This window comes from Neolamprologus multifasciatus, chromosome 4 (assembly GCF_963576455.1).
Source record: "Neolamprologus multifasciatus chromosome 4, fNeoMul1.2, whole genome shotgun sequence".
Classification (NCBI taxonomy): domain Eukaryota; kingdom Metazoa; phylum Chordata; class Actinopteri; order Cichliformes; family Cichlidae; genus Neolamprologus; species Neolamprologus multifasciatus.
Genome location: NC_140442.1, coordinates 8,677,095 through 8,695,607, shown reverse-complemented (window position 1 = coordinate 8,695,607; position 18,513 = coordinate 8,677,095). Strand labels below are relative to the sequence as shown.

The 18,513-nt window shown below is 39.5% G+C and overlaps 1 protein-coding gene across 1 annotated transcript; it reads left to right on the top strand.

Annotated features, from left to right (window-relative positions):
- The first annotated feature begins 1,826 nt into the window (after positions 1 to 1,826).
- cavin1a (caveolae associated protein 1a) lies at positions 1,827 to 18,295 on the top strand. Its single transcript, XM_085156067.1, has 2 exons — positions 1,827 to 2,977; positions 15,573 to 18,295. The coding sequence occupies exons 1-2, from the start codon at positions 2,477 to 2,479 to the stop codon at positions 16,335 to 16,337; spliced, it is 1,266 nt and encodes a 421-aa protein (XP_085012193.1). The 5' UTR covers positions 1,827 to 2,476; the 3' UTR covers positions 16,338 to 18,295.
- Positions 18,296 to 18,513: the final 218 nt, after the last annotated feature.

Here is an 18,513-nt window from a genome sequence, read left to right as displayed (position 1 = left end):
AACCGAGTAAGAGATGGATGGATGAACAGACATCAGAACCCCTGTAAAGAAGTAATTTTGGCATTCATGCCTTGCAGAAGTATCAATCTGCTGTTGTCTGTTTTAATACATTGTTGTTTAGTAAGGCCTCCATCACAACTACATCTGTTCTAAAAGAGCTCCTTAGGAGAGACATTTTTTCATTTTTTATCAATACATATTATTGTTTTTTAAAGATAAATTTTCCATTTAAAAAAGTTACAGTAAATAAAGTTCTAAGAATGTAATTTAATTTCGCTGCCTAAACAAGACCAAAATTGTTGTTATTGATGATTTTAAAAAGGTTCAGAAGGAGTTGCACCCGCCTTTGTGAACAGAGAGAAAGTATCTGATGGGGTACCAAGAGAGGAACTGCGGTGTTGCATGGGGAAGTCTATATTGATGTGGTGAGCTGTGTGGTAGGAGTGGCAGATGGATTCAAAGCAATGATAAACTGTATAGATTTTAGACATTGTGATCTTTAGTGATAGTAGAGATCAATCGGAAGACAGCCTGGAGAGGTGGAGCCAATTCTGGAGACAAGAAGAATTGAAGTCATTATAGAATAATAATATAGAATACATTTGTGTGAATGAGAGGAAGGCAGGTCTAATGATGAACCTACAATGGGTAAAGGTAGTGAAGGTGGAAGAGTTTAAGTACTTTTTGCAATATATATATTTATATGTGTGCAAAATATATTCAGCAATATATAACAAAAGCAGAAAATGAAAGGGGAAAGGCTCATTTGCATGAACTTCATCCTGACCTCTGGTGGTCAAAGAGACTCTAAATCTCAGCTCTTACTTTGAACAAACCAACCGGAAGTACTACTGCGCTATTGCACGTGAAATGACAACAGTAGCGTACAACTGTTGTTCCCCCGGAGACCACTGGAGGGAAGTGAAAGTGAACCACGTTAGTAAATGATTATCTTAATAGTTAAGTTAATAGTATTTGTGTTTTTTGATTAAAGATAATGTTTAGGACCAAGTTTAAGTCGATAAAATTGTCAAAAAAAAGTCCTCTAAATTTAGACAAGCCGAAAGCACCACACGAGCCTCGTTCGGTTCTTGTTTAAGTGAGTTTCCTTTATAATACACGTCTCAGGCGGTAAGTGAAACGATTAAGGAAACACACATACACCAACATAAAGAAAGTATTCTGTTTTCTAGAGCAAGTAGTAGTATTAAAGAAGAAGTAGTATAAATATACGATAAATGCTATGATATTATTTTCCATTTGGCTCGACATGGTATCTATATTCTGAAAAGAAATCAAACAATTTCGCTTTACAATTATTTTGAGAGACTAATACTCTTCATATCACCACTATCAGTTATTGATACAGTTTCTAATAATGCTGTCTTCAAATGATCAGTTGACACAATGGTAACTACTTGAATAACGTTAGGACAACTCTAGTTTTTTCAAGGATTAAACTCAATGTTGTGCAGTGCAGGCCTAAATATTTTCAGAGTCAAACAAAACTATGAGAGAATGTGAATTTCGAGGCTTCTCTGTCCTCCTTACATTGGCTCCCTATAAAGTTTAGGTTTCAATTTATACCGCTTTCTATTAGTGAACTACAAGAGCCATCGATCTCTTAGAACAGCTGATCAGTGCTTGTTGGGGATATTTAAGTCTGCCCTAAGGACGAAGGAGACCGCTTATGAGACTGTGGCTTGCAATATATGGAACTCACTGGGAGTGAAGTAGTCTAAGTTAATAATGAGAGTGTGCAGGCTTGTTTACATTTAGTTTTATCTGTTTATACCATTTAAATAGTTGTATCTTAAGTTTTTCCTAAATTGCACTTTTGTTTTTGAAGCACTTCTGTTCTTGAAAAAATTCTATATAAGCTTTACTTACTTACTCTGTTCAGTGTAGCTGTGATTTAAAACTCTTTCAACTGTGTCACATTTCCCCGTGTTGACCAGATGTTTCTTTTTTTGTGATATCACACCTAGTGGCGCTCACCTTTCCTTTTTCGCTGAGAGCACTGTTATGTCACTGCAAGAGGTGGAGTCTGGAAGTTCTGCCTTGTACTTGGGGTCAGAATAGGGTGGAGCTGCAGCAGCAGGGGGAGCTATGGGTGGAGGCTGGGTGTGAGAAGGGAAATCTGTGACTGGGTGCTTTCACAGGGAGCAGAGGCATTTGACTCAGGGTACACATGCTTGAGCTGTGAGAGGCCCTACTCCCCTTGGCTGGCTGGCATCCCGGAGCAGAGGCAGAGAGAGACAGAGAAAGTTGAATGCGAAAGACTGAGGGTGAAGAGAATTTAAACTGTAAAGCAAACTACAAAGAGGGAAACAAGTGGTAAAGAAAGTTGTCTGAGCAGTAGGAAAGAGAATAAGGGACTAAGTTGAGTGCAGCGTGGCTCCTCTAGATTATTTTTCACCAGGGTATTTTTATCTATAGTGAGCGTGCAAGCAGTTTGTATTTGGAATTGAGAGCAATGGCTGATACAGGTGTCAAGAAGGAGCATGGAGCCCTTGCAGAAGTGTCTTATGATGATGAAGAGGTCGCTCTGGTGGGTGCCGCCACAGAGCCGGCAGTAGATGACGATGATCCAGCTGAGGCGACCGATCTGGTGCTGGCAACTGGCTCGGGGGGGAAGAGTGAAGCGCAGATAAATGGGGTCATGATTCTGTCTCTGCTCGACAAGATTATCGGGGTGGTAGACCAGATCCAGCAGACCCAGAATGGGCTGGAGGCCCGGCAAGAAGGCATGGAGAAGTCAGTGTCAACCATCCAAGGGGAGCTGTCTAAGTTGTCCAAGAATCACATCGACACCGCCAACACTGTCAACAAAATGCTGGAGAAGGTACGCAAGGTCAGCGTCAACGTCAAGACAGTACGCAGCAACCTCGAGAAGCAGGCGGGCCAGATCAAGAAGCTGGAGAGCAACGAGTCTGAGCTGCTCAAGAGACGCAACTTCAAAGTCCTCATCTATCAGGTGAAATGGCATCTATGTGTGTAGGTCATAAAGTAATGAAAATTAAATGATTAATCTATTAGATCTGACTGTTATAAATATAAATATGTACTTGTTAGAGATGTGTTGCATTTCCCACATCACAAACAAAGGTTGGGAAGAAGTGTGAAATTCACTTGAAAGGCTCTCAGAACTACCTTTAGACCTCATCTCACCAGAGGGAGAGAGACTCACACTGCAGCATGAGTTGACCCTTGTTGGGAAAATGAAAAGCGGACTAACAGTTTTTTTGGGGGATGCAGGATGACTCGCTCTGTGGTTTCCATGACATAAATTTCTGAATCACTTTTTCCTAAACCCTAAATCAGGCTGTGATGTTTACCAAGTATTCATCAGCTTTGCTTTCCACTACTTAGAAGCCGTTGAGTAGTCAGAGGTGCATTTGTCCTTCCACAAGTGAAGGGAAAACCAGTAGCTGCCATGGAAAATAAAGACAGCTAGTGACCTCTCACACTCCATGTGATTATCCAGTGAAACCATATAAAGATGAGTGGGTGTAAATAAAAATATAAGGCCCATGAAATATGGCATGAAGGGCTACTTGAGACAGAACCAACGCCCCACCCCTGAGTGCCCAGCAGACGCATAGTTGGCAGGCTGCTCCCATGTAAGATGAAGATGTCGTTTTTATTGTGAATATTTCCCAGAAGAGCAGCACACTTAACATTAATGCATTCACGCTGTACAAGTTCACACTTGACCACATAAGTGGTTGAGTGTGAGCACTGGGCCAGGCTCAGTTTTATTTCACGTGGCAAGTGTCAGAAAATATGACATGTGACACTGACCAACTCTTTTTTAGCAAGGCATTTTCTTGTGCTCTTGTGCTGGAATAAATCTCATGACAGCATAAGAAAATTGATTCAGCAGCAGTCACTTTATGCACACAACACCAGAGCGTCTGCTTAAAAAACATTAGTAATAGTGAATCTGAGGGTTGCAAGCCTCGCGTGAGTAGAGCTTACTTCAGGCTCTATATTGGCAGGCACAAAGTTTTCACATCAGCCTCCCGGGATGTCCACTGTGGGAGCAGGTTACACTACTGGCATCTTGCAGAAATCCAATCATAGATCCTAGACCTTTAAATTACACTGCAAAGCAGGTGCCTCCTGCTGTTTTTGACACTACATGTTGTACTGAAAGCCAGTGTGTAAATTTGGTTGTCTATGTTGCAGGTTCTTTATTTAAATGTGTTTGTAAATGTGCAGTTTTCTTTCAAGAAGCTACTAAACTTTTCAAATCAGATTTAAGTTGGGGTTTTTTTTGTTTACTTATGATTGCAGACAAAGCGTGAATCACCTCTTGCTATTTTCTCACCCGTGACGCACTTATCGCTGGCTGCACTTGATCGTTGTGATATTTTCAAAGCAGTTGTAGGAGCTGGTGATCCCATGTTGCAGTAGCTGTTTTGGGCTCACGCAATCTATTTATTGCCAGTGAATGGCTGCACTGTGTCCAGTTTAATTGACTGACAGATATTGGCAGCAGTGCAAATTTAAAGCTGGCTCGCAGTCAAGTTTCACCACTTTCCACCATCTCTGTGTGTGTTAATGTGTTAGAGTGGGAAAAGTTTAAGATTAGAACTAGGTTAAGGATAAGGTAAGGATTACTGTAAACTATGTAGAGGTTAAGTTAGGTATCTGTGGAAATATGTGTCAGGTAGTGTACCAGCGGGTGAGTGTGTGTAAGTGTTGGTGTGTGTGCGTCTGTGCCAATATCCTCGCTAATGTTGGCTTTCACCGACACTGTCAGTGAAGGTAGAACGTGAATGAGATAAATGAAACTGTTTCAATGTAGGATTTTGTACTTCACTTACTTGCATTAACTACAGGTTATTTTTCTTGTGTCTGTTTTTGCTGTTCGTTATGCGAATAGCCACATAGTCTAGGATTTCTTGGCCCAAAAGGCTTTGACAGGGATGCTTTAAAATTAAACCTGCAAAGGCGATAGCTTTCAGGATACCCTGGTAACAGAAGGGCGTGACGGTGAAACCAGAGGGGTGGGGAAGCATTCAGCTCTTTACTTGATTAAAGAGCTCAGTGCTTCCTGCTTGGGTTGGCTGTCGTTAAGGAAGTAGAGCTGGTCATCTACTAATTGAAAGGTTGGTGGTTTGATCTCTGGCTGCTCAAGTCTGCATGCCCAAGTATCCTTGTGCATGATACTGAGCCCAAAGTTATAAAGGTACAATATTGCATATCACAAATATTTAATAATAAATAGAATAATAAAGTATTTAGGCCTAAATATATTTTTGTTGATGAAGTTTCTTGTGACAATGAAATATCAGACTGACTGGAGTCACACCTGAGCAGATAAATCACAAAAAGTCCTCATTAACTCCAGAATTGCTCTAATTAAAAGAGAACACTTTCTTTTTTTAGTTTACAATTTAAACTATATCCCATGGACAACTTATGCACAATTCTGGGGTTGTTTTAGATCCATGTCTGTGAGGGTCTTCCTTTTCTCTCAGCACAAGACACACCTGGTTAATCTGTAGGCTTCAGATGACCAGTGTTTTCAATGAGCCTCTGTCTTTAACACCCTTTCTGACTGTTGCGTTCGGTATTGCTGCCATTTGTGGATCGCACGTCATGTCAAGAGGAGCAACTGTGAGCCCAGGTTTATTTCCTCATCCCCATTAATCTCATGCAGCGGGCATTTGACTATTTTAGTGCATCCAACCAAGGCACACTTCCTGTTTTTTGTTTGCTGATTGCAGTAGCTGTCAGAGGAAATAAACCCAGAGCCAAGAGATAATTTGATAAATCTAGACTGCAGCTTCTTAATAAAAGCTTTATATAGCTGTAATATTAGAGCTGTAAATATTCTCAATTTTTAGGTGGATTTACATTCCAGTAATGATGGAGTTGTACTTTTTGAAGCACAAAAAGAAATTAGATCCATGTCTGTGAGGGTCTTCCTTTTCTCTCAGCACAAGACACACCTGGTTAATCTGGGACTCTCCACCATTTGACCTTAGAACTGAAGAAGCCTCTCGGATGAGAGGTGAAACGTCTTCAAGTAACTTAAAGAAGTCCAGACGCTTTTCTTTGCAAGCTCCTTTGAAAAAGAAATTAGCCTTTCCTAAGCATGATTACTAACAAAAATAAAAGTAGAGCTTTCTTAGCTTCCTGCTTTTTTCCCAGCTCCATGACAATTATAAAAGATTGGTCATAACCAAACAGAGCAGGCACAGCTATGTCAGTTTTGTAGGCCTTTAGTTAGCTTAGTCAAGGGTGTGTAGTTTATTTTACCAAGGGACCACATGAGAACTTAAACTGAACTTAGTTCTACTAAGTTTGGGCCCCTTGGGAAAATGCCCACTCCTGGCTTAAGCAGTTGCTTTTCAAAACCCTTAAAAGGTCCTACCACTGACTTAGCCCTACGCTATGTCCCATATGGTCTGCCTAGGCAATACTAGAGGACTAGTATCGAAGACGGGGTCCTGCTGTGTCAACTTCAATGGATTGGTACCATTTGAAGGAAAAGAATAATTAGCATATCTACATGCACAGCAAACCAATCATTTTTAATGAGTGCTCTGGCATCTATCAAGTAAATACAGTTTAATGTTAATGGAATGGACCGATCATGCATATGTGCATGGTCACTCCCAAAGATTGACCCAGGAAAAAAATGACATGTACTAGTAGGTATGCAACATTTTGCAAAGTTTTACTTTAAATGTAAAAAGTAACCATGAATTTTAAATTGCTATAATTCAACCAATCAGATCTCTGTGTGTTTTGTAATGCTCATTATCTATGTAATTATGTGGATTAATCTAGTTTATGCAATATGATATGGGTATGTCGGTCAGAGTGTGAGACAGTACTGCTGTGTGTCTGGAATTAGGGTGTGTTTGGCTGCAGCTCAAGGACAGTGATATCCATGTGGTCAACTCTATCAGGGAGATGTAAGCTTCTCGGTTACAGGCTGCTTATTCCACACTAGCCCCACAGACCTTCCAGAGCTCAAATCGCAGCCAACAAGCCTCACCACCAGCATAAGCCTACTTTTCTCTTATAGCTTTTCACCGTGCCCAGACTGTTTAATAACCCAGTTCAATTTACTCCAAACATAGCGATTCAACCAAAGCTCTTTTGCTCTTTCATCTCAATAAATCTTTGTTTCTAGGTAGAAAGTGGGTCTCAGGCTCATTAAATACAGGGTTGTTGTGAAGTACTTAGCAGACTCTTGCAGGCAATAGCAACAAACTCTACCAAAAAGCACTCAACCGGCAGCACAAAGTTAGTGTTGTGATTCATCCTGCTGGCATCTCTCTGCCCCTCCTCCCAGCATACTCACTTGTTCTCCTCCCTCCTCAGTTTCTCTCCCTTATCACTCCCCATCAACGCCCTTTTTACTCCCACTTAGACTTCTAATCCACATTTAAACGTCATTCACTCCTCTCAGCCTCTCTTCTGCTTGTCTTTCTGTACTCCTCTACCCTGAAAGATCCTGCCGACTCGACGTTTAAGTGTTACAACTTAGCTACAAAGATGAACTCTGTGTGGATACAGTATTCAAAATGCTCATGTTTGTAGTTTTGCTTTTGTGACTTCATGGAGTCAGAATGCTCTTGGTTTAGGCTTTTCTTTCCCAAATTTGGATGTACTCCTCTAATCGCTCTCTCTTTCCTTCTCTCACATATTTCGTTGACAACAGGGAACAACTTAGCTCAACCCAATGAGTAACAGTAGCCCTTTTTCATTCTGTTTGGAACTCCTTTTTATTTTTGAGCGTCCTAAGCCATTATCCTTTTACGGCAAAACTACTGCTTTGTCATCTGTGTATCAGCTGGCGTCCTCTGCTATTGTTCGGGTTGTCTTTCTGTTTTCTTTGCTTTGGTTTATTTTGCAGGAAACTACATAAATATACAAGATTATGTTGAAAAAGACAGTTATTTAGAACAGTTAAGACTGGCTAAGGACCAGAGGTTGGGTAGGATAATTGGATGGATTTGACAAACAAGCATACAGGACATTTCCTCTCTGATCTACTTTTTCAGATCAAGTGTACAACACGGTGTGGTTTCACCAGAAGCTGAGGTTGGATTTGCTGAGTGTTACTCTATCCCTCCCTGTGCTTCTCACGCTAAAGTATACAGTTTATACAGCAGAAAGAGGACCCCTTGCTACTTCAACATGTGAAAACAGTGTACATGTGTATATATAATTAGTAATTAATATATTAAATGTGGCTGATAATTTTGCCTGTGATTGCTTAAGTTAGCCGCTGTGTCAGCTCAGTCTTACACAGCACTTACAGAGAATATGTGATCGACAGGATGTAGTGCACTAGGGAGATTTTGACATAGTGCATAGAGATGTTGTTTAAAGGAAATGGGGCTAGTGTTGTGTTACACATGAAAACCAAAAAACTCTCACCATTACCTGTGACAACAGTGTGCATATATATCAGCATTATCTTTATATCTAATGTTTTCGTGTGAGCTGTTTACCTTGCTCTGCAAGAGATCATTCTGTGGTGTGTATTTTAAAATAACCATATTTCATGTGTCCTGAATTCAAGCCACGGCTGCCTTCCCACCTCACCAAGCATCCCCATCCCACAGCAGCAGACATGATTTACCAGCTGGGGCACTGATCGGGCCACCCCTCAATTTTGTCATTTGTAGTTGTCATCCAGCTTCTTGGCCAGCTAACAGACATGTGTCCTCATACCACATCACAACTTGGTGGAAGCTTCTGATACTCTCTGGGCTGTTTATTCCAAGATTTGTAGGCACTAGGCACACCCTTCATGTACAAGAGCACAGCCAAAAAATAAATAAAGTTGGCCAAATGATATGACTTGGTATATTTAAGGAAACTGTTATGTTGCCTGTTGCTATAAATACACCAGTAGCAATGCAACGAAATGCCATAGTGTCCTATTTCATTGAGTGGGTGTGAGTTTAACAATGTGGAGTACCATTTATAAATTGAATTACAAATGGCAAATGTGGATGTTTCTCTTTGTATTTCTTGTAATTGTGTATATGCTGTCAATTGTATATGAGATTTGTTCAATAGAAAGCTTTCCTGTTGAATATCGTCCACACATCTTTACTGTAAGTGGACACTTCACGACTCCTTGCATATATAGGTGTCTGTTAACCCTCACCTCATACTGGTACCTTTTTGTACCACTTTTTTTAGACATATAGATATATAGATATGTAGATATATAGGCAGACATATAGATATGTTTACTATTAATATGACCAAATGTTATTCTTAACATGAGTGCATGTGAAAGTAAGATCTGGACTGTGCAAGCCGACAGTCTAAAGTGCTACAGTCAGGTTTCCCAGTGGTATGTTTCGCTGCTGCTGTGACGGCTTGCTCTTCTTGTCACTGGCATGTGAATTATAGGCTGTCACTCAGCGTGTGCCAAGACACCGTGGGTTTTGTGTACCCTTGGCATTAGATTTTGCATGCACATGGATGTTTTGGATGATTAATCTATAAATAATGGAAACGGTACTTAAATTATGTTAACAGCGTAAGAGGCGAACTTTGAAGGTGAAATGTGCTTGTAAGCTCACATATAAGTACATAATTAAGACTAAGTGTACAGTAACATTGATGAGTTACTGAATTGACTGCAATCCCATTTTTAATATGTCACCATCATCATTCATTTGCTCTGAATTAATACTAGAGTCAGTTACTGATTTGGTTGAGTGTTGCATTAACATGAGTAAAATGCACTTACTTGATTATAACATTACATAATATTATAAAGCAGTAATTGGCTTTTTTTTTTTGCAGAAAAGAATAAGGTTACAATAATAACACTGTCCCTTAAAGAAGACATGTTCATAATAGATTATGCAAATGCATGCATACACACACTGAACATTTTAAAATGTGAGATTTGATCATTTCTAAAACTACATCCTATTCTTACCTTGGATATAGATATAATACCATGTTATATAATACGTTTCCAGCACTCTGGCTTTTAGCTCGGACAGGGACGTAAATGGAAAAGTAAACTTTCCATCTTTGCATGAAACTAACCCAGCTGGGATTCCAGTGGTTTCACGGTAATGGATGTGGGAAGGCTGGGCTGGGGAAAAGGGCTTCCCCATTTATGAAATAACAAATTACTGCAAGAGAAAAAAACAAGAAACTCCCTTCCTGTGGTGTAAAATATAACATGGCATTGCCGTATTGACTGCATGGTATAAAGAAGTCCTCTTTTTTGCATTCAATGTGACAGAGATGAAGTGGCTGTTTTTTCCCCATAACCCACAGGACACTTTAACAAGATGCTGTCAGGGCAAGTTGTTTAAAGGGAATAGGGGAGCTTCATGAAACATTGTATTCTTAGTCACAAACCCCAAACTGCCTGAAGTAGAACGCAGCTAATCTAGTCATCTGTGCATTGCTTGAGCCTTATTTGGGAGAGCGTGGGAGGCCTCAATGACCAGAGTACATTAACGTCCTTATTTTAACCTCCACACACTCGTTGGGGATCAAAGCATCGTGATTCACGCCATTGCAACACTCTAACACACAAACCTCCTACTCTGCTTCTTGTCAATCTTTCATTTAGCCTTTTTCAGGTCTCGGGGGGGGGGGGGGCAAGCGGGTCAATGAGATCACTCATTGTGAAAGCTAAGTGCACAGCTGCAAGGACTGCTAAGGATCAGACAGCTGCTCCTGTGACTCACTGGAGAGGCCTTTCATCACACTGCCTCAAAAGGATTGGTGTGTGTCTGTTTTTCACTTGAGTAGGTGGATCAGGGCTATCTGTTTTATTGGCATGGGTTGATTATCTAACAATAGTCCGGCTTGCTACGTTTCCAAAGGCAGCATCAATTATTAATGAACTGCGTTGGTTTTTTAAATCTGACATTTATCATAGGTGCAAGTAGGGAATTAAAAAAAACCCAAATGTTTGCAGTTAATCAAAGCAGAACAAAGCCACAAACACCTTTAGATTATGATTACACACACCACAAACTGAAAGCTGCGCAACCACCTTCTAGACACGTGCTGAGCAGAGAACACAGTCACTGTGTTGTGCATGTGCAACACTTCTGACTTTTAATAATCTTGGCTTGACAAAATGATGCTAAAATCTTGTCAGCGACACAATAAGTATGCAAGAGTGTTGCATACTTATTAACTAAGACCCTTAGACCCTTACTAACCCACACAGTGGGTTAGTAAGGGTCTATTAGCAGATAGAGAGACAGCGACACGCCAGCGGCTTTTGTCAGAACGTCTGTTGTCTCAGTATAGTGCTAATTGAGGACACTGTTTCCTCTGTTGTCCTTGGTAACAGACTGTATGAGTCAGACTAGTAACATTAAGCCTCTGACAATTAAAAGGTGCTGCTGTTGTCTGGTAAACAGTTTTAATTAAATTATATTTCAGGCAAGTTTTTAACCTTGATTAGAATTTTTCATTAAAAACCAATTTCCTCAAAGCCAGAGGGTTTGATCTCCCACAGGTGTAATGATTCTCAGTGTTTTAATCTTTTCCTGCTTCACTTTTCTGTTTCAACTGTTTTTCCATAATTGATTTAGCTGTTTTCCACCTTTTTCTTTTTCTAGGATTCACGCCATTCGTTGAGTAGAGCACACTTACCACTTTTCCCCTGGAGCTTGTTAGCAAACGCACACAGAAATACAGTGCTCACTTTTCCACAGCGATTAAATGGAAGGAGTAAGGAAGGTAACACAGGGACGCAAATGGAATTACTATATTTGTCCTCAAGCTCTTAAGGGGCGTGCACACAGGAAGAGACAAACAGCAATGCTGCAACTGTTAAGGAAATCACTCAAAGTCCTGTACAAAAACTTTGCCGCAGTGGAGTGTTTCGTGTTGAGTGATTCGCTTTTTATGTAAATCAGTGTTAATCTCTCAACTTGTAATCTCGCTCTTAAACCCAGACAGGGTTTATCACAGTTTCCATAGAGTGGGCTGTATCAGGTTTTCAGAATGTAAACAGTGAAACTTTCCCATGAGCCTAGAAAGGCTAATTGAAGATTTTATAAATGTGAAGTGAGACGCAATACTCAGATTCATCATTATAATTTCTAACAGTTATTGTTAGAGCTCACGTAAGCTTTATAGATTTGTATATAGTATGTGTTTAAGTCGTAGACTAGGTTTGAGGAATAGCCTTAAATACTGAAATGTTGATCTCTACACTGTAACATGTTGCAACTAGACCTATAGGCTATATCGCAAAAAAGAGGCATCCATATAAAGGTTTTTGTTTCTTTGTTTGTTATATATTTATGTTTAGGAACCACCTTTAAACAGACAATCATGGATTGCAGTGTTGGCCAAAATGTAATAGGTCGAGATACACTTTCTAGTTTTAAAAAAAAGCAGCTTTTACAGTAAATATTTAGGACAGAACAAGACAAAAATGACTAAAAGAGAATAGAAAATGCTGAAGGAGCCATGCTTTTTTTCTTCATCAGTTTTAAGTAAAATGTTTGTCATTTTTCTCACAAAAGTATTTCGGCCAATGATTTGATTTGCATTACATAGCTCTAGTGAGGTGCAGTATAACAATCAGCCTCTTTCACCATGTTATGCATGATTTCACCTATTTCCTGCCAGCCACTGCTGTTTTCCATTGGCTCCACACTTTCTTTTCAAGCGCTCAGTATAGCTTCATGGGAAAAACTGTGAATAACAGTGTCTCTGTTTCTGTCGGCTTACATTACTCATACTTGCTCTCAGTTACGCCATTTTCATGCCTTTTCTTTGTGTTAAAAGCACAAGACACTAATAATATAATATATATATTTGCGCATAAAAGTTCTGCAGGAAAATCTGAGAAGGGGAGGAGAAGCTGGTGTATACTTTCTAAGGTCACCTAAATAAATTAGATGAATTTAATTAAATGAGCACATTTAATTCTGTGTGTGGCTATCTTGAAGTGTGTATATAGAAGTTGTCTTATATATGAGGTCACATTTTACAACAACAAATGGGAATCTGTTGCAGTATTATGTGTTTATGCGTTCAAAAATATATTTAATTATCATCACATTACTCAGCCCTACTGTGCTCACTGAGCAAACCTGCAAAACATTTGCAGTATATATTTTAGTTTAAGAGGAATATGCAATCAGCAACTGCCGAACATGTGCCAATATATTGTTGTAGACATGTCAGCTGTTTGTCCAGCTAAACTTCACCACACTCCCCACCAGAGACAGCATGAGGGGGTGGTTGCTATGGTGATAGAGCGCTGTGTTTATCTGTTGCTGTGTGGGAGGGGAAGGGAGGGAGCGTCTTAGTGGTGCAGTAGCCAGAGAACAGTACATGGAATCCAGAGAGCGGGAAAGGCCAGCCTAAAATAAACCCACACAGAGTGGGTCGAGCAGGTCTATACTATATACAGTGCTGAATATGGTTGCAATGTCCATTTTATGATAGGATCGCGTGGCAGTATTTGAATGGTGCAGAGATATCTGCTACTGATGTGATCTGACAGGTGTTTGTCTTTTAGAAGTTAGGAATAAGAGCTGATAATACAGGTCACTTAATATTTAGTGTTATACTAGTGATATTACAGTTGTTATATTACAGTAGGAAACTATTAATTATCAAAAAACTATAACTTTCAAACCTTAAGCCAACTTAGAGCAGAGATTCTTAAAATTTTGATGACCATGTGACAAGTAAAGGAACCAAAACACAATTTAGGGCCACACAAGAAAAAAAGTGTTATTTCAGAATGGTGGTTTATGCTGGTAGCTAATGCGGATGCAGTGTACTTCAGCTTTTAAAGTCTTACTGACCCCTCAATGTACTTTAGATGTCACATTTATGCAGCATTTGTCCTATGTACTTCAAGCACTTTATCTACATCACATCAGCAGTCAGTTTAGAATCACAAGTTAACTTAGGAAACCCACACAGGTACAGGGAGAACATGCAAAAAGCAAGAAAGAATGAGTATTCTTGCTGTGAAATGACTGAAATGCTATTTACTCCACCATCAAGTTACCTAAATTGTCATTTAAAGCATAAAAGGGCGACTACTGCCTAGGCAGTATTCGCATTTAAGTGTATGCATTGTAATTATAGCAGCTTATAATGACAGTGGCTGACAAATTATTCCCACCTTATTGAAATGTTTCTTTTTACAATTTTCAAATAAAGATGTGTCGTCCCTCATAGTGGAGATGATAAACAAACCTTTGCTACATGCGAGCAGCGCTGTGTCTGTTTCATCTGAGTCCGTGTTCTGCAGGATAATTATTTGTCTGATTGTGGCTCTTTAGCGGACTGATATTAGACAAAATAGATGCCTCTTAAATTAACTTCAGATGTAAACACTCATTGTTATTTGAACCTAGATGTCAGACTGTGAACATCCTAAATATTCCTAAATATCTAGGTTGGTCTCATGAATTACTGATTTTTTAATGTGTATCTACAAAGTCAGTGACTGTAGTGATGGTGCACTGAGGTGTGGTTCTGCAGGGTGGGTCGACTGATCCCTCTATCAGTAACTGACAGTTGGGGGAATCACATTTCTATCATAGTACTGCTCCTCCCTTTGTGGATATCTGGAATGACACTGTCCTGCCAAACAACATGGAAATGTGCTTTACTTTGTTGACAGATGTAAAATAAAAAATTTAAGTGCTTTGATTTAAGGTTTTGTTTTTGTTTTTTAGTAACTTGTAGGAGGGTATTCAAATAGATGCACATCCAAGTGGTTTGACAGGGTGATACCTTCCTGTCTAGCTTTGCATAGAACAAATACTATGGTCCTGCTTCTGGGCTTATGTATGCAGCAATTTCTGGTCATCTCTGAAACTGCTGCACTTTGCCTTATGTGCTAAACCGAAACTATTCTAACCACTATTTCCAGTGAAATTTAACCACCAGTCTTTATTCTGCATTTTATTATCAACACTTTTGCCGACCAAACACAAGTTGAAATTGTCTACTGAGAGATTTAACTGAAGATTAGGTCTTCAGACTTTTATACAGAAATGATATGTAAGTGGCAGGAAATACACCTGTGGTTAGATGAACAAGTTGTGAGCTTCAGTTTCATTATGACTAAAGTTGCAGATAATATAGGATTCCTTTCAAGTTTTACTAGCGTTTTAAAGACATGCCATATAATAACTATAAATATGCCAGGCTACATTCGTTTATCTTTCATAACTAAAAATTTTAAACCATTTTGTTTGTGCAATTTTCAGCATATAAGTGACACCACTAGATGGCACTCCGCACCAGCTGCACACAGTGACATGTTTACACTGACTACTTGATGACGCATGACTCTGCAGAGTTTCAGGCTGATATTTGCAATTCCATTGCACACCCAAAGCCCATTATCTTAATTTTGTATAGGTGGTACATTTGAAAACATATTGAAACATATGCTATTTTTATATTATTCATATAATGCAATTAATGAAACATCACGTCCATTGAAATGTTTGTAAAAATTGTTGTAAAGCGTGTTTAACTCAGTCTCGCTCACTCTGCTACAGTGGCTTAATGCTCTTCCCTCTTTCTTTCTTTTCTGTTTTGTCCCTTAGGACCAAGTGAAGCCACCAAAGGCTTCCAAATCCAAGACAGCAGAGGCGGTAGAAAGTAAAACAGCAGAGGGCCTTGAGCAAATCCCTGAAGAGGGACAGGAGGGACTCCCAGACAATCTTAATTCAGATGAAGAGGTGGTGATTGAAGAGGAGCTCATAGAGACTCGTACAAAGCGCCTCCAACGCACCACAAAAGAGCAAGTCGATAACATAAAGAAAGCCTTCTCCAAAGAGAAAATTGAGAAGACCAAACTAAAAACCAAGGAAAACTTGGAGAAGACCAAGCAGAGAACCCGTGAAAACTTGGAGAAGACAAGACAGAGAACCCGTGACAACCTGGAGAAAACCAAGCACAGTCTTGAGAAGAAGATGGGCAAGCTCGGGACCCGCATGACCCCCAACCAGGAGCGCAGGGCAAAGATAAAGAGTTCCAAAGAGAAGATGAAGAAGTCACTCACCCCTGACCACAAGATGTATGCTCGTTCCAAGACCTCCGTGTACCGCGTTCCCCCTTTTACCTTCCATGTTAAGAAGATCCGGGAAGGGGAGGAGGAGGTGGTGCAGAACACGGAGATGGTAGAAGTGAGCGAGGCCGAGGTTCAGCCAGGGGGAGAGGAGAACGGGATGGGTGTGCACGTGGAGGTGGAGGAAGGGGAGCTTGTCAGTGTAGACAGCCCCGAAATGGATACTCTGTTGGAGGTGACTGAAGACTCTGACCTGGTCAGGGTGGATACAGACCACCTAAAGAAAGCCCAAAGTGAATAGAGTCTCGTAGCTCCACAGGGCTGTGAAAGAAATTATATTAAGATGAAGAAGGAAACAGAATACTGATAAATGAATATAATCACAAAGACACAGTAGGGACTTTATAGATGATTACAATCTATGACATCTTATTTGTTTTCTGTTCTCTTTGTATTGTTCCCAACAGGGATAACTTTCATATTTGTTCATATTTAGCACTCAAATAATGGAAAGAAAGACAAAAACAGGAATTATGTTACAGGCTGACTGGATATGCTACACTTAGAAATTAGAGTATTTGTTGTTTGTTGTTGGTTTGATTAGTTGTGTGGCTAAAAGAAAAACAAAAAAAATATTGTGATTAAGAGACAATATTTAGTGTGGCATTTGCCTTAACAAATATGGAAAAATGAAGTTCTTGGCAATGTTTGTGTTGTAATGGACGGGTGAAGTGATGTGAATGTGTAAAGAAAAATAAATGTAAACGTTGTAGACGGATTCTTCTACAGAAGAATTAACAGGTGAAGAAAAGATCTGTTGCACTGGACTTAAACTAAGGCGTTTAACTAAACTGTACTCCATATTTCGTAAGATTACAAACATCTCCCCAAATGTTACAATACAGTGTTTCTCATTGTTAAGCACTTAAGTGTGAATGGCTGGAAATAGATGTGCAATTTCTATTAATATATACTAGGAACCATGAACCTGTGACAAATTCAACTATCACAATGTTTAAATGCATAACACCACACTAAAAAGCAAAATATACTGTTGTATATGTGGGGTGGTAAAATTTTCAGCTCAATTTTCAGCTTTCATTCATATTGAAAAATGAATAACTGAATGAAAATATTACTAAGTTTCGGAATGTAACTTTGCAATAGTAAAAGCTGTTTAATGAGGATACAGCGTTTGGTGAATCTGAACACGTTCTCACTAAGCTGCACATATTGCACTGCTGCACAAAGGGGAGATAAAAAAAAGACTGTATCACCATGGTCACAGCTCATCACAGTACATTTTCATGCCTATTAAAATTTCTCAAAGTAATTACAGACAGAAAAAAAGATGGTCTAAAGAGACGCAAGATGACAGTTTAATGATCGCTGTATGTAATATGGAGAAGCTGAACTATTACAGGAACATCCAAAGCAAAAAACTACAAAAATTTGGTCGTAAATTATACAATTTGGTTGGCATAAGATGGAGAAAACAACCAAGCAGTAATGAATGTAAACTGGTATGGCAATGCACAGTCAGTCTTATGATTTTGTAAGGCCGAGCATATCGCTCTCCAGACAAAAACAAGGTGAATGTATGTCTTCCATTTTGCCTCCCTGGAGACTTGAATGACCTTGATGTGGTGCAGACACACACGCAGAGGCCTACTGTGTAGCATCGACCACCATTAAAGTAATCAATGGGCGGGGAAATACAATTAAGGAGAGTGCTTGGTCAGAGCACTGCACAAACCAGAGAACATTGGGAAAGACAAAGGGGGGGTCTGCGTGTCTATGTAAGGAAGGGAGAGACTACTAAATGGTGACACGTATGTGCATGTCACGTACCCAAGCATGAGGCTGAAATCACAAAAAAACAATAAAGAAATCAGCAGTGGGCCTGTGAATTCACATGGGCATGTTATTTTCATAGCATTAGCCTTTTGTTTATTTTACTTTTTATTTTTTTGTATTTTATTTTATTTTATTGGCAAAGACAACCTGTACTTTATCCATAATACTCGCTGGTTCCTTTAGAAGAAATATGTGTTTTTGTCACCCTGTTTATCTTGTCTTGTTTTAAGCTGCTGGTTATTCAGAAAATGAGCTTCAACATTGCTGCAACCTTATGTGACATAATATTACGCTTGGTGTTACTGATTTATATTCAAATAATGACGCTTGACTGATTATGTTGTGTTTAAGGCTTTTTATGCCTAACAAATTCAATATAAATAAACGCCTTACTAAATAATATTTAGTGCCTGGCATCATTCTTACGAACCTGGCTGATAATGTTGTCTTGTTTGTCAGTTTATAAGTTTATTTGTGTTCCTTTACCTACCGTGACCAGAGGGTTGAATTCTAACTAAAGGTAAATAATGAAGCGCTCTAGTGTTATTAAACTCTCGATGACGTCGGCACTGCCGGTAATTCAGATGACTTCTAGGCTGGCTGTTCCGTGAAAATGTTTG